Source organism: Alosa sapidissima, chromosome 14 (assembly GCF_018492685.1).
Source record: "Alosa sapidissima isolate fAloSap1 chromosome 14, fAloSap1.pri, whole genome shotgun sequence".
Taxonomy (NCBI): domain Eukaryota; kingdom Metazoa; phylum Chordata; class Actinopteri; order Clupeiformes; family Clupeidae; genus Alosa; species Alosa sapidissima.
The window spans coordinates 12,530,553-12,543,052 of NC_055970.1; the positions used below are offsets into that span (position 1 = coordinate 12,530,553).

General features: G+C 47.5%; 1 protein-coding gene across 1 annotated transcript in view; it reads left to right on the forward strand.

Moving 5' to 3' along the window:
* furina (furin (paired basic amino acid cleaving enzyme) a) overlaps nt 1-12,500 on the forward strand; it is a 117,832-nt gene that overhangs the window by 100,928 nt on the left and 4,404 nt on the right. Inside the window, exons 11-15 of the mRNA XM_042062564.1 lie at nt 2,854-2,957; nt 3,695-3,812; nt 9,405-9,584; nt 10,089-10,213; nt 12,144-12,272. Coding sequence (XP_041918498.1) covers nt 2,854-2,957; nt 3,695-3,812; nt 9,405-9,584; nt 10,089-10,213; nt 12,144-12,272 — 656 coding nt within the window. The remainder of the gene's footprint in view (nt 1-2,853; nt 2,958-3,694; nt 3,813-9,404; nt 9,585-10,088; nt 10,214-12,143; nt 12,273-12,500) is intronic.

The following is a 12,500-nucleotide window of genomic DNA, read 5'->3' on the forward strand; positions in this document are numbered from 1 at the left end:
TTGGTCACTCTTTATTTAATGAGGTCAGTGTACAGTATGTGGCGAAGTAAAAAAATAAATGTTCTCTTTGTGATGAGAAAATGTATATGTGCCTCGTTAAGAGAAAATGAGCCGCAGCTGAAGAAAGACTCACAATATCATATTGATCTTTTGAAGGGGATAATAAAATATGGATCAGCAAAAATCTTTAAAAGAATCTCAAAGCCTAGTTTTGTATGCCGAGGGGCCAACTGGTCTTGGTACACTGTTTGAAAGAAGTTACTTTCTGACTCATACACACACACACGTACACACACAAACACATGCGCACACACACACACACACACACTCTGTTTTTTTTGGCCTTGTATTGCTCATTTAGTGTGGTATAAAAAGCTAAAAAAATAAAAAATTTAGCTTTGACGGACAGCACATCCAGGTGCCTGTAAAGATCACTGCATCTGTATTCCCTTCTGTTAAGGTTCCTTTCTTTTTTTATGATAATGATTTATGACTGTTTTCAGTCTTGTTTTTTTGGAGGGGCGTGGGGGCACTGTTCTACTGAGAGAAAGTGTTTGGGGACACATAAGGAAGGCCTTATCGATGGCGTTTGGGAACACATAATGAAGGCCTTATCAATGTCCAGCCAGCAAGGACCATCTTAAGATGAGCCGGCAGACTGAAGGAGGACTACTTCTCATAACGTTTTGGCACCATCAGCTGGCTGGTTTGGCCAGCCCACAGCCATTAAGCATCCCATGGACATATGGCAGCCTATTTCTCTCACAACCAATCCGTGTGTGCTTCCATATGGCATATCTATCTCCAACCGTCAGTGTTGTGACCTCTGGTATCAGTCATTGTATAGGGATCTATGGATGATGTATGGGGTCTTATTGATGTAATTAGAATCAGGAAAGGAAATGGAGTCTGCCTGTAATCTCGCCATAGACCTCATCCCTTATCCGGTAAATAACCATCACAGAATGTCTGCCGGAGGAATTATCTTACAGACTTACTGTATGGCCTGAAAACTTATCCTGAACCAATAGTACCTAGCTCAGGTGATTGCTGTACTCAAGCACACACACACACACACACACACACACACACACACACACACACACACGCACCCGCGCACACACTTGGCCTGAGTCTGCTTTGGGCAGAAGGAAGGATCCATTTCATCTGAATTAAAACAAACAGCAAAGCAAGTTTTGCTCTTGCACGGGTATAGGTCAGAGCACTTGGGTTTGCTGTAGTGGACCCTCTCCTCCCACTCCTCCGTCTTTAGCAGAATGCTGCTGTATGGATGCCAGTTAAGCACTTACTATGTGATCTATACTCCTATCACGATAACACACCAGTTTAAACCCAATTTGGGGGGAAAAGTGGACGCGGGGCTCGTTTCATCTGATTGACCTCTCTGATGCCCCTGGGGGTCGTCCCTGTCCATTAAACGGAGATCTTTTCTCAGCTTCTGAGCCACCCACCCCCCAGCTCCGGCTGACCTCCCGTCTTTTTTGAAGTCGTTTGCAGACGGGGGCGCCTTTTATCTGAAAGAGCACATTGTCCTGCCGGCGTAGATGGTGGGGCGATACGTCTCAGTTGAGTGCGTGAGCGCGTGTGTGTGTGTGTGTGTGTGTGTGTGAACGTGAGCGAACGAGCGAGCAAGGGAAGGAGCTGTGGTCGTCAGCGAACTAAGAAGCTTTGTCTGGCCCGACCCCGGAGGTGATTGTTCAGCTGGTCTTGCTTATCCGGCAGCGACCGCACCGCCATTTGGGGCTCAAGGCTGAACACTGACTCCAGTCTTTAGGGGGGTTTTGGGGAATGGAAGCCAAGGCCGTCCGCCTCCGTGCTGACTCTTACCAGGCCAACAGCACGTGTCCGATTAGGAAGTCATTTTCTGTGACGTATTTTTTCACTGTGGACGTGAAACCCAGTCAGAGCCTGGACTACAGCTCTTTGTGTCCTGCCTCCCACACACATCACTCCGCATGTTGGCTTTACACTCTGATCCTCAGTCTTGCACTCGCCGGGCAGTTCTAACCTCAGCTTATTATGGCAGGCTGTGTTTAAGAATGCAGGGATCAGCACTGGAAATCCATTCAAATATCCAATCCAAATGTACACACACACACACACACACACACACACTGGCTAGGAAAAATGTGTCTGGGATACAGGCAATATCCGGGATGAAACAACATTCATATTCACATCAATAATATGTCCCTCAGCTAGTAAATTGTAAAAGTATAACTCAAGCAACAGCAATAAAAGACTGTTGAAGAAGCGTAATATCATGGGATGATGTACCCGCGGCAAACAGCTGTGTTGCCTGCTGCTTACATATTTTAGCTTTTTGATTTAGTTATTGTGCTTTTGATATTTATTTTCATTACGTCCTGGTTATTAATTCATAATTCTTTAGGCTTTCCATGTACCTTTTTTAATTCTGTCTCATGCACTCGTCTCAGTTCCAATGTAATATTCTTCCTATTGTCACTGTTTTTGATTCTACTTCTGTTTATCTCTCATTGCTATTCTGTTCCTCACACTATTTTACATCAGCGCTTAATGTGTTTTCATCAGCCTGTGATTGTCCTTCCCCTCCTGTCATCCTCTGTCGTCTTCATAGATAAGGGTGTCTAATCCTATTTTGTCTCATTGTTTTTCTTCTGTATTATTTCACGCTGTTGGAAAGTATCCTTTGTTCTGTATGAATGGATTTCTCTCAGAAATGATAAAGTAATATATTATGTGTAACAAAGAAATGGACTAATCCTAATGCTGCTGTGGTAATGTGGTGATGAAGCCTACATCCTAAATGAGTGTGTTAATCCTGTTCTCTCTCTCCGCTCCGCTCCACAGTCAAAACCTGACCTGGAGGGACATGCAGCACCTGGTGGTGCGAACCTCTCGGCCCGCCCACCTCAGCACAGACGACTGGAAGACCAATGGCATCGGCCGCAAAGGTACTGATACGCCTGTTTCTCTCCACAACCACCAGTCGTTCTTTCTGACTGACCGCCGATCATTTTGTCACCTGAAGTCAGGTCGGGTCAACTAATCCCCCCCCCCCCACACACACACACACACACACACACACACGCACACACATACGCACACAATATCTGACTCTACATCAGCAACTCTATGTAACTCCCCGCTCAAAGCCAATCTCCCTCCCTTGTGTCCACTGAGCTTAAAGGCGGTCGATACAGACAGCATACATTAAGCCCTTCAGAAAACACAGGGCTTTCAGTGGTGTGGATCAGGAGTGTGTGTCTGTGTGTGTGTCTGTGTGTGTGCGTGTGCACACTGCTGAGTGTTTCCTAATGATGCTGCTGTATAGTGGCGGCATGTCGACATTAAGAGTCTGTTGATCAGGCGGATGCTGTCTGCAGCTCTAGTTGAGGCTGGTGAGCAGTGATGGCAACACAATTAAACCATTTGGTGTCTCATGCACCTAATGTCTCACCCGCATGCTGGGATTCTCACTTGTTCACATTTTTAGATATGTGTCATTGTAGAAGTTTCAATGAGTATGGGAATGATGTCTGGGTATTTATGAAGTGTTGAAGTAAGACAGGATGTTAATTGACTCTGAAACCTGTGGTTGTGATGTGCCAGGATGTTGATGCTCAATGTGGTTTTGAGCTATAGCACACACGGTCGTCATGAATGTTGTTTCTTGTTGTTTTGTTTACAGTGAGCCACTCTTATGGTTACGGTCTCCTGGATGCCGGGGCGATGGTTACCATGGCGCAGAACTGGACCAACGTGGGTCCCCAGAGGAAGTGTGTCATCTCCATGGTGGCGGAGCCCAAGTGAGTACCTTCTCTCCCTCCCCATCACTTCCTGTTTGGATTTCAAGCAGCACACCTGAGACCAGGTGCTGTTATCTTGGACTCCGCTCCCTTAGAGAGGAATCTACTGTGCCAGAGGCCATGTGTCTACTGTGCTAACCCATTGTTTCCATTGCACAATACACAATGGTCGTGTAAACAACACATGGTACTGCCAGGGTTCCTACGCAGTATGGAAAACCTGGAAAAGTATGGAATTTGATTTTAGTAATTTCCAGGTCTGGATAAGTATGGAAACAAGGGTATGGAGAAATATTTGTGTTTTCAGACTATTGCATTTACAATAATCACATTTGCAATAATTCATTATGACTTCACTCGGGTCATAATGAACCATTCCTACTGTTGTGTAGCTTAACTGTCAGTCCCCATCGTCAAGATACAACTATGATACAACTCAGATACAACTAAAAATGAACCAGCTAAATGGACGAATATTAAGTGTCATTTTTTTATTTCACTTCAGTTGTCCATACCTTTGTTTTCACCGAGTTATCCCAAACCAGATGTGGCCGCAATGTAGAGAATATGGTCAGAAAAATCTACCGAGAATTTTGGAAATTTGAGTATGGAAAAAGTATGGAATTTTGAAATGGAAAATGTGTAGGAACCCTGTGCTGCACAAAGCCATTGGGTCGTTTTTCCCCAAACTCCATTAACTGTGTTCGCTTCTCTAAAGGCCTCCCCTTGTGTTCCGCAGAGGCTTGTTATTACCATTCTCTAGCAATAGCTATGAATGAATTAATGTTTTCCAATATTGTTGTTGCTTCTTATGGGCGAGAGAGTGACCTTACGCGAGACAGCACTTGATGAGGTGATTTAATGGAGTTACAGCGCACATGGCTGTCTGATTAAAGGAGAGGACATGTCCCTCACCTTACCACCACGCTGCCAGAACGCTCGCCCACTGTCCTTTAAATCAGTGTCCTCTGCAATTAGCCCACTAACAGAGAGATAAAGAGAGCAGGATGTATGTGGGAGTGATGAAAGATTGTGAAGGATGCCTAGGATGTGTGTGTGTGTGTGTCTGTGTGTGTGTGTGTGTGTGTGTGTGTGTGTGTGTGTCGCTGTGTCGCTGTGTCTGTTGTTTGATGGAGCAGTACGATCTCCCTGCAGTCCAGTTAGATGCACAGTTGAGTTTGATATGATGACGTGTGTGCGTGTGTGTGTGTTTGCATGTATGTATTTGCATGTATGTGATTTCCATGTGTGTGATTTCCATGTGTGGGTGTAATTTGTGTATGTGTGTGGTGTGTGTGTTTGAGAGAGAGAGAGAGAGAGAGAGGGAAAGAAAAGTGAGGGAGTAGGAAGGAAGTAAGTGGGTGGTAGCTCGGGGCTTCTTTAAAGGAAATCATCCATGACAGATGAGGCTGCGAATCTATGTCCTCCACACTCCCATGGACCACAGCCAATTGTGTGTGTGTGTGAAAGTGTGTGTGTATGTAAGTGTGTGTGTGTGTGTGTGTGTGTGTTGGGTGGTTTGGTACATCTCTGTATCTGAGCCCTCTATAGATGTCCTTTTGACAATGGCTTCTTTCCTCTCTTCTCCTCGTATCCCCTGCCTCTCTCACTTCTTTCTCTTCTTCCCTGTCCAATCTTCTTTCTTTTCCCTCTCTCTCACGCTATCCTCTCTCTCACCTCATGTGTGTCCACCATCTTCCATCACTCCCATCTTTCTCTCTTTCTATCTTTCTTTCTTACTCTCACCCTTTATTATCAGTCTCTTCTCTCTTTTCTCTCTCAACCATGTTGCATCCATCTCTCTCTCTCTCTACCTATCCCTCTCTCCACTCCTCCCTGGTTTTCTCTGTGTCTGTTCTTTAGTGTGCTCCTCTAGTTTAGCTGTCACTGCCCCATCACCAGGCTTTAGACTGCTACGCCAATTAAACCGGTTGCCATAGTGACTGGGCCACAACATGGCGGCGCTCCACTAAATGTTGGCAGACAAGAGGGCAGGAGATTGCTATTATTCTGTGTTATTGAGCGTGAACCGGGCGAAAACACGCTGTGTGTGTTTGCGTGTGCGTGAGAGAGTGAGAGGGTAAGATTGTGATTTCATTCACATTCATAGCTCAAATCTCCGCAGAGGGGAGCCTGACTGCGCGCGCGTGTTTAGTGTGTGTGAGTGTGTGTGTGTTTAGCGCGTTTTTAGAGTGTGTTGGGCGAACGCGGCAGGTGTGTGGTGCCAATCAGAGACCTCTACCGGCTCCCTGCCGCTCCTTTGAAATGTAACATCTGCAAAAAGCACTTCAAGTCTGCGCTTGCACTGCGGGGTGGGCGAAATCTCACCACTGGTGATGGAGACCTCCGTTAGGGTCGGACGCCCACACCCCCCTCCCTCCCCCCGCACAATGCTCTCAGATTGGCTGTTCACTTCACTGGCGGGATGGTTTATGTTTACCTATTGTTCTTTTAACAGTACCCCCTACAAACCCATCACCTGCTTATCACAGCTCTCTGGCCACCAGCCGCGCAGCTCACCGCTCATCAAAGAGAGCCCTGGGTTTGATTGAGACAGCCTGGCAGTTTGTAGAGTTGGACGAGCTGTGAGCTTTATCTGGCAACCCCAAATGAGCCCAATAAAGCGCTCGAGTGTTTCAATTGGAGCCCAAATGGGGTCGGGCTCACAGTCATCAGTTTTCTATTGTGTTGTGCCGCATTGTTTCCTTTGTGTTGGCTGAATTGAACTGAATAAACTCTCTCTCTCTCTCTCTCTCTCGCTCTCTCTCTCTCTCTCTCTCACTCTCACTCTCTCGCTCCTCTCTCGCTCTCTCTCTCTCTCTCACTCTCTCTCTCTCTCTCTCTCTCTCTCTCTCTCTCACTCTCTCTCTCTCCTCTCTCTCTCTCTCTCTCGCTCTCTCTCTCTCTCTCTCTCTCTCACTCTCTCTCTCTCTCTCACTCTCTCGCTCTCTCTCTCTCACTCTCTCTCTCTCTCTCTTAAAACCCTCTGCCTGCTTTTCTTTCTCTCTCTCCCTCTCTCTTTTTACTGTCTCACGTTCTCTTCCTTTCAACTACCCTCATTCACTTGTTTTGTCCTTTTCCCCCATCTCTCTCTCTCTTTTTTTGTCCCTCACACTATCTGTATAACATTTTCTCTCTCTCTCTCTCTCTCTCTCTCTCTCTCTCTCTCTCTTTTTTTTTCTTTCTCTTGAGCATGTTCATTTTTTTTGTTCTAATTTGACCTCTCTTTCCCTTTCACTCTTTCCACCTCTCTCTCCCTCTCTCCATCTCTCTCTCTCTCTCCCTCTCCATCTCTCTCTCTCTCTCTCTCTCTCCTTGCCGCCGGCTCTTGCCTGTTCTAATCTAGGGTAGGGGTGTAGGAGTTGGTCTTTTTCCTCTAAAGCTCTCAGACTTCTACATGTACAGTTACTTATACAAACACATTACTACACACAGCCACACAAACTAGGAATGAATATATGCACAGCCATATATATGCACAGATATGAACAAACATGTGAATGCTTGTGAGCGAACTCCTGCATGTCAAAAGACAAAGAAGCACGTAGGCAAATAGCATGACACACACACACCACACACACAGACACACACACAGGTACACTCCTTAGCCAAGTAATCTCATTCGCTCTGAATCCCCTCTCATTCCCTGTGGATGCAGGCTGCAGATACTCAGCAAGGTCTGAAGATTTATTTCTCTCTCTCTCTCTCTCTCTCTCTTTCTCTTTTTCTCTGTCTCTCTCTCTCACACACACACACAGACAGGTAGATACACTCTTAGGTACATTAACGAAAAAGTGAAAACGCTCTTGGTCTTGGTAGCCCTCCCCGTCCAGAGACCCACTAGCCATTTTGCACCTCTAAAATGAAGTGCACAGCACCCCTCCTCTCCACTGCTGCACTGGGACTGCATCTCTCCTCAGTGCTAATAGAAACTCTGTCAGAAGCAGCAGCAGCAGCCGCTCCTCAGCAGGACTCCGAGATGATGACGTGCTCTCCCTTTCTCACCTCTCACTGTCCACCCCCCCCCCCCCACACACACACACACACACACACACACACACACACACACACACACACACACACACAGTTTTTCACGTAAACTGAACCGTAGTGGTTTGGATTGCGTAAGAGCCAATAGGGCTGGATGGGCAGGAGTGTCCAGGGTGGTTTGGCTGGGGAGGACGGGTCCCAGGACGTTATCTATTAAATACAAGTTGTTTTGGAATAAACATTCAGCCCTTGGCCTCGGGCCTCGCGGTGTGGTCTGGCACCTCCTACGGGACTCGCATCCGAGATCTGAGCCAAGGCTGCGCCTTTATAAACACAGGTTTAATAAGTGGCTGCCTCATGATATTACAGTAATGCATTAAAAAGGGGACGATGGCCAGCCACGCTGTCTCGGGGGGAGGGGGAGTCCTGCGTAACACCATAAATGAAACCAGACATATGGGTGTACCCGCTATGTCCACTCTATATCTGTCCCTTTTAGAGTCTTTTAAATTCCGTCCGTAGTATTTAAGCCCTTTACTGTATTTTATTAATATAGTTAATTAATCCGGTGCTGTCCAAGAGCTTAAAGTGACTGCGGAAAGAAACCACGGTGCAGTGTTTAGGATGCTATTGCAGTGTTTAGGATGCTATTGCAGTGTTTAGGATGTTGTTGCAGTGTTTACAGTAGTATGCTATTGCAGTGTTTAGGATGCTATTGCAGTGTTTACAGTAGTATGCTATTGCAGTGTTTAGGATGCTATTGCAGTGTTTAGGATGCTATTGCAGTGTTTAGGATGTTGTTGCAGTGTTTACAGTAGTATGCTATTGCAGTGTTTAGGACGTTGTTGCAGTGTTTACAGTAGTATGCTATTGCAGTGTTTAGGATGCTATTGCAGTGTTTACAGTAGTATGCTATTGCAGTGTTTAGGATGCTATTGCAGTGTTTACAGTAGTATGCTATTGCAGTGTTTAGGATGCTATTGCGGTGTTTAGGATGCTATTGCAGTGTTTAGGATGCTATTGCAGTGTTTAGGACGTTGTTGCAGTGTTTACAGTAGTATGCTATTGCAGTGTTTAGGATGCTATTGCAGTGTTTACAGTAGTATGCTATTGCAGTGTTTAGGATGCTATTGCAGTGTTTACAGTAGTATGCTATTGCAGTGTTTAGGATGCTATTGCAGTGTTTACAGTAGTATGCTATTGCAGTGTTTAGGATGCTATTGCAGTGTTTAGGATGCTATTGCAGTGTTTAGGACGTTGTTGCAGTGTTTAATGAAGCGTTTCAGCCTAGAGCCACCTCTACACATTACATTCCTTAAATGTCTCAGCTGTGTCCTGTTGTGTCCAGCTGTGTCCAGTATGCAGCTCTCTGTGGATGGGGAGACCTGAATGTCACTGCTGCCAATTCTGTCAGGGACACGATGCCATGCAGCCTTTGGCTATAGTTGCCATTTTAACCAGGCATGTTGTGTGTGTGTGTGTGTGTGTGTGTGTGTGTGTGTGTGTGTGTGTGTGTGCGTGTGCGTGTGCGTGTGCGTGTGCGTGTGCGTGTGCGTGTGCGTGTGCGTGTGCGTGTGCGCGTGTGTGTGCGTGTGCGTGCAGGAACATCGGCAGCCATCTCGTGGTCACTAAGAACGTGGAGGCGTGTTTGGGGCAGGCCAACTTCGTCAGCTCACTGGAACACGTCCAGGCCCAGCTCACGCTGTCCTACAACCGCAGGGGCAACCTGGCCATCTACCTGATCAGCCCCATGGGCACCCGCTCCACACTGCTGGCCCCCAGGTAACTCTCTCCCTCTCTCTCACTCACACACACACACACACACACTCTCACACACACACACACACACTCTCACACACACACACACACACACACATACACGCACACACACACACACACTCTCACACACACACACACACACACACTCTCACATACACACACACACACACACACACACACACACACACTCACATAGACTAGAGGCCATCCACATGATCAGTTTTATGGGAGCCTGCTCCAGATCAGTTTTATGGCAGCCTGCTTCACACACTGGCCCCCGGATTCAAACATACACACACACACACGCACGCACGCACGCGCTCACTTTGGTCCACTCAGTTGGCCCACAGATAGACACACGCAGACATATAGATACCCAGGCACTCACAGACAGATACAAACTTGGTCCCTAGACATGGCTGGCTCATACATATCCACACACACACACACACCCACACGTGAACCCCATATGGCCCTGCTCACTGCTGACCCTCTTCTGTCCCCCAGACCCCATGACTACTCGTCTGAGGGCTTCAACGACTGGGCTTTCATGACCACACACTCCTGGGACGAGGACCCCCGAGGGGAATGGACACTGGAGATCCGGAATGTGGCTGGGGCCAGCGACTATGGTAAGCACAGAACCCCTCAGCTCCGACCCCTCTAAGAGAGAGAGAGAGAGAGAGAAAGATGCCCCAGGAGAATGAAAGATGTTCTCCCTTACTAAGAGGGAGAGCTTAGAGAGAGGGAGAGAAAGAGAGAGAGAGAAAGTAAGTCAGAAAGAGAGAGAGATATGTCCTAGGAGAACAAAAGATGTTCTCTCTTACCAGGAGGGAGAGGGAGAGAGGGATGTCCTAGGAGAACAAAAGATGTTCTCTCTTACCAGGAAAGAGAGGGAGAGGGTGAGAGGGATGTCCCAGGAGAATGAAAGATGTTCTCTCTTACTAAGAAGGAGAGCTGAGAGAGAGAGAGAGAGAGAGAGAGAGAAAGGGAGGAGCAGGGAGATGCATACAGGACAAGCCCAGAGAGGAGAACATGTGAGGGCAGACGTGCAGGAGAACATGTGAGGGCAGACGTGCAAGAGAACATGTGAGGGCAGACGTGCAGGACAACATGTGAGGGCAGACGTGCAGGAGAACATGTGAGGGCAGACGTGCAAGAGAACATGTGAGGGCAGACGTGCAGGAGAACATGTGAGGGCAGACGTGCAGGAGAACATGTGAGGGCAGACGTGCAGGACAACATGTGAGGGCAGACGTGCAGGAGAACATGTGAGGGCAGACGTGCAGGACAACATGTGAGGGCAGACGTGTAGGGAGAAATGGGAAGAGCGACCAGAAAGCGAAGAAGACTCAATGAAAGAAAGATGGAGATAGTGAGGGAAACAGAGAGAGAGAGAGATGGAGGGAGAGAGAGAGAGGGAGAGAGAGAGAGAGAGAGAGAGAGAGAGAGAGAGAGAGAGATGGAGGGCTAGAGGACAAATAAGCAGCCCTGGCCTCTCTGTGAACGGCCCCTTTGTTGATTGTGTTTTTATGAGCGTTCACAGTCCGCTAGCTTTTTCATTCTTCATGTCCACGCCCCACACTAAGTCAGTTTAATTGATTCTCTTTCTGTGTGTGTGAGAGAGCGAGTTTGTGTGAGTGCGTGTCTCTCTGTGTTTGTTTGTGTGTGTGTAAGAGAGAGAGTCTGAGTGTGTTTGTGTCCTTATGTCTGTCTGTCTGTGTGTGTGTGTGCGTGCTTATGTACGTATGTGTGTGTGTGCGTGTGTGTGTGTGTGTGTCCAGAGGACCTCGGGGCACTCACTCGAAATCGGTTCATTCACTTTACCCTGCAGGCTGTAAATATGAATGAAGTCTCAGACAGCCCACCCAAGTCAGCACTCTCCTCCCCCTCTCACACACACACACACACACACACACACACAAACAAACCTACACACGCTACACACACCTTCACACACACACACACACACGCTACACACCTCCACACACAAGGTCATTGTGTTTGCTAGGGAACAGAGTCTCTGCAGGCACAGTGGTATTGTGTATCACATGATCCTCCAGGATCTGCTAGCGCCATAGTCCACTCCACTCCAGGATGGCCCTGATCTGCAGAGCCCAGCTTAGTTTAGCGGAAGGCGTAGCGTCTGGGAGAGAGATAGCAGACGTGTGCCAACGCTAACACTGGCCCTCTGAAAGCTGCTGGACATCAGCGAGAGATGCTCCGAAAACCACATGTTCTAGTGCTGGTGTTTTAAGCTGTGCTTTGATACTGTGTGTGTGTGTGTGTGTGTGTGAGAGAGAGAGAGAGAGAGAGAGAGAGAGAGCACGTGCGCGTGTGCCTGCATCTTTATGGTGTTTGGTTCTTCATGTAGATATGATGAATTGTTTTGCCATTTTAGTTCTGCAGTTTCTTATTGTTAGTGTATTATCAGAGTAAAAGTCCAGATACTTGAATGTGTGTGTGCTCTAATGGGGTGTTTTGTGTGTGTGTGTGCTCTGATGGGGTCTTTTGTGTGTGTGTGTTCTAACGGGGTGTGTTGTGGCTCTGCGGTCCTCTCAGGCACTCTGACCCAGTTCCTGCTGGTCCTGTACGGCACGGGCACCGACACAGTGGACACGTCCGGACCTGATGTCAGTCAGACCAACAAAGGCAGCTGCAAGACCTTTGACCTCAACCAGAACTGCATTGGTAAGGCACTGTGTGTGTATGTCTGTCTGTCTGTCTGTCTCTCTGTCTCTCTGTCTCTCTGTACATCAGTATGTGTGATTGTGGTGGTGTGGGTGTATGTATACACGTAGGTCAGTGTGCATCAGTGATTGTGATTCTAGTGTGTGCACACACACTCACTCCGTCGTGCACATTTGTGTCATGGCAATACAGTGACCCCTGCTGGTCCGGTTTGATAATAGCAGGACC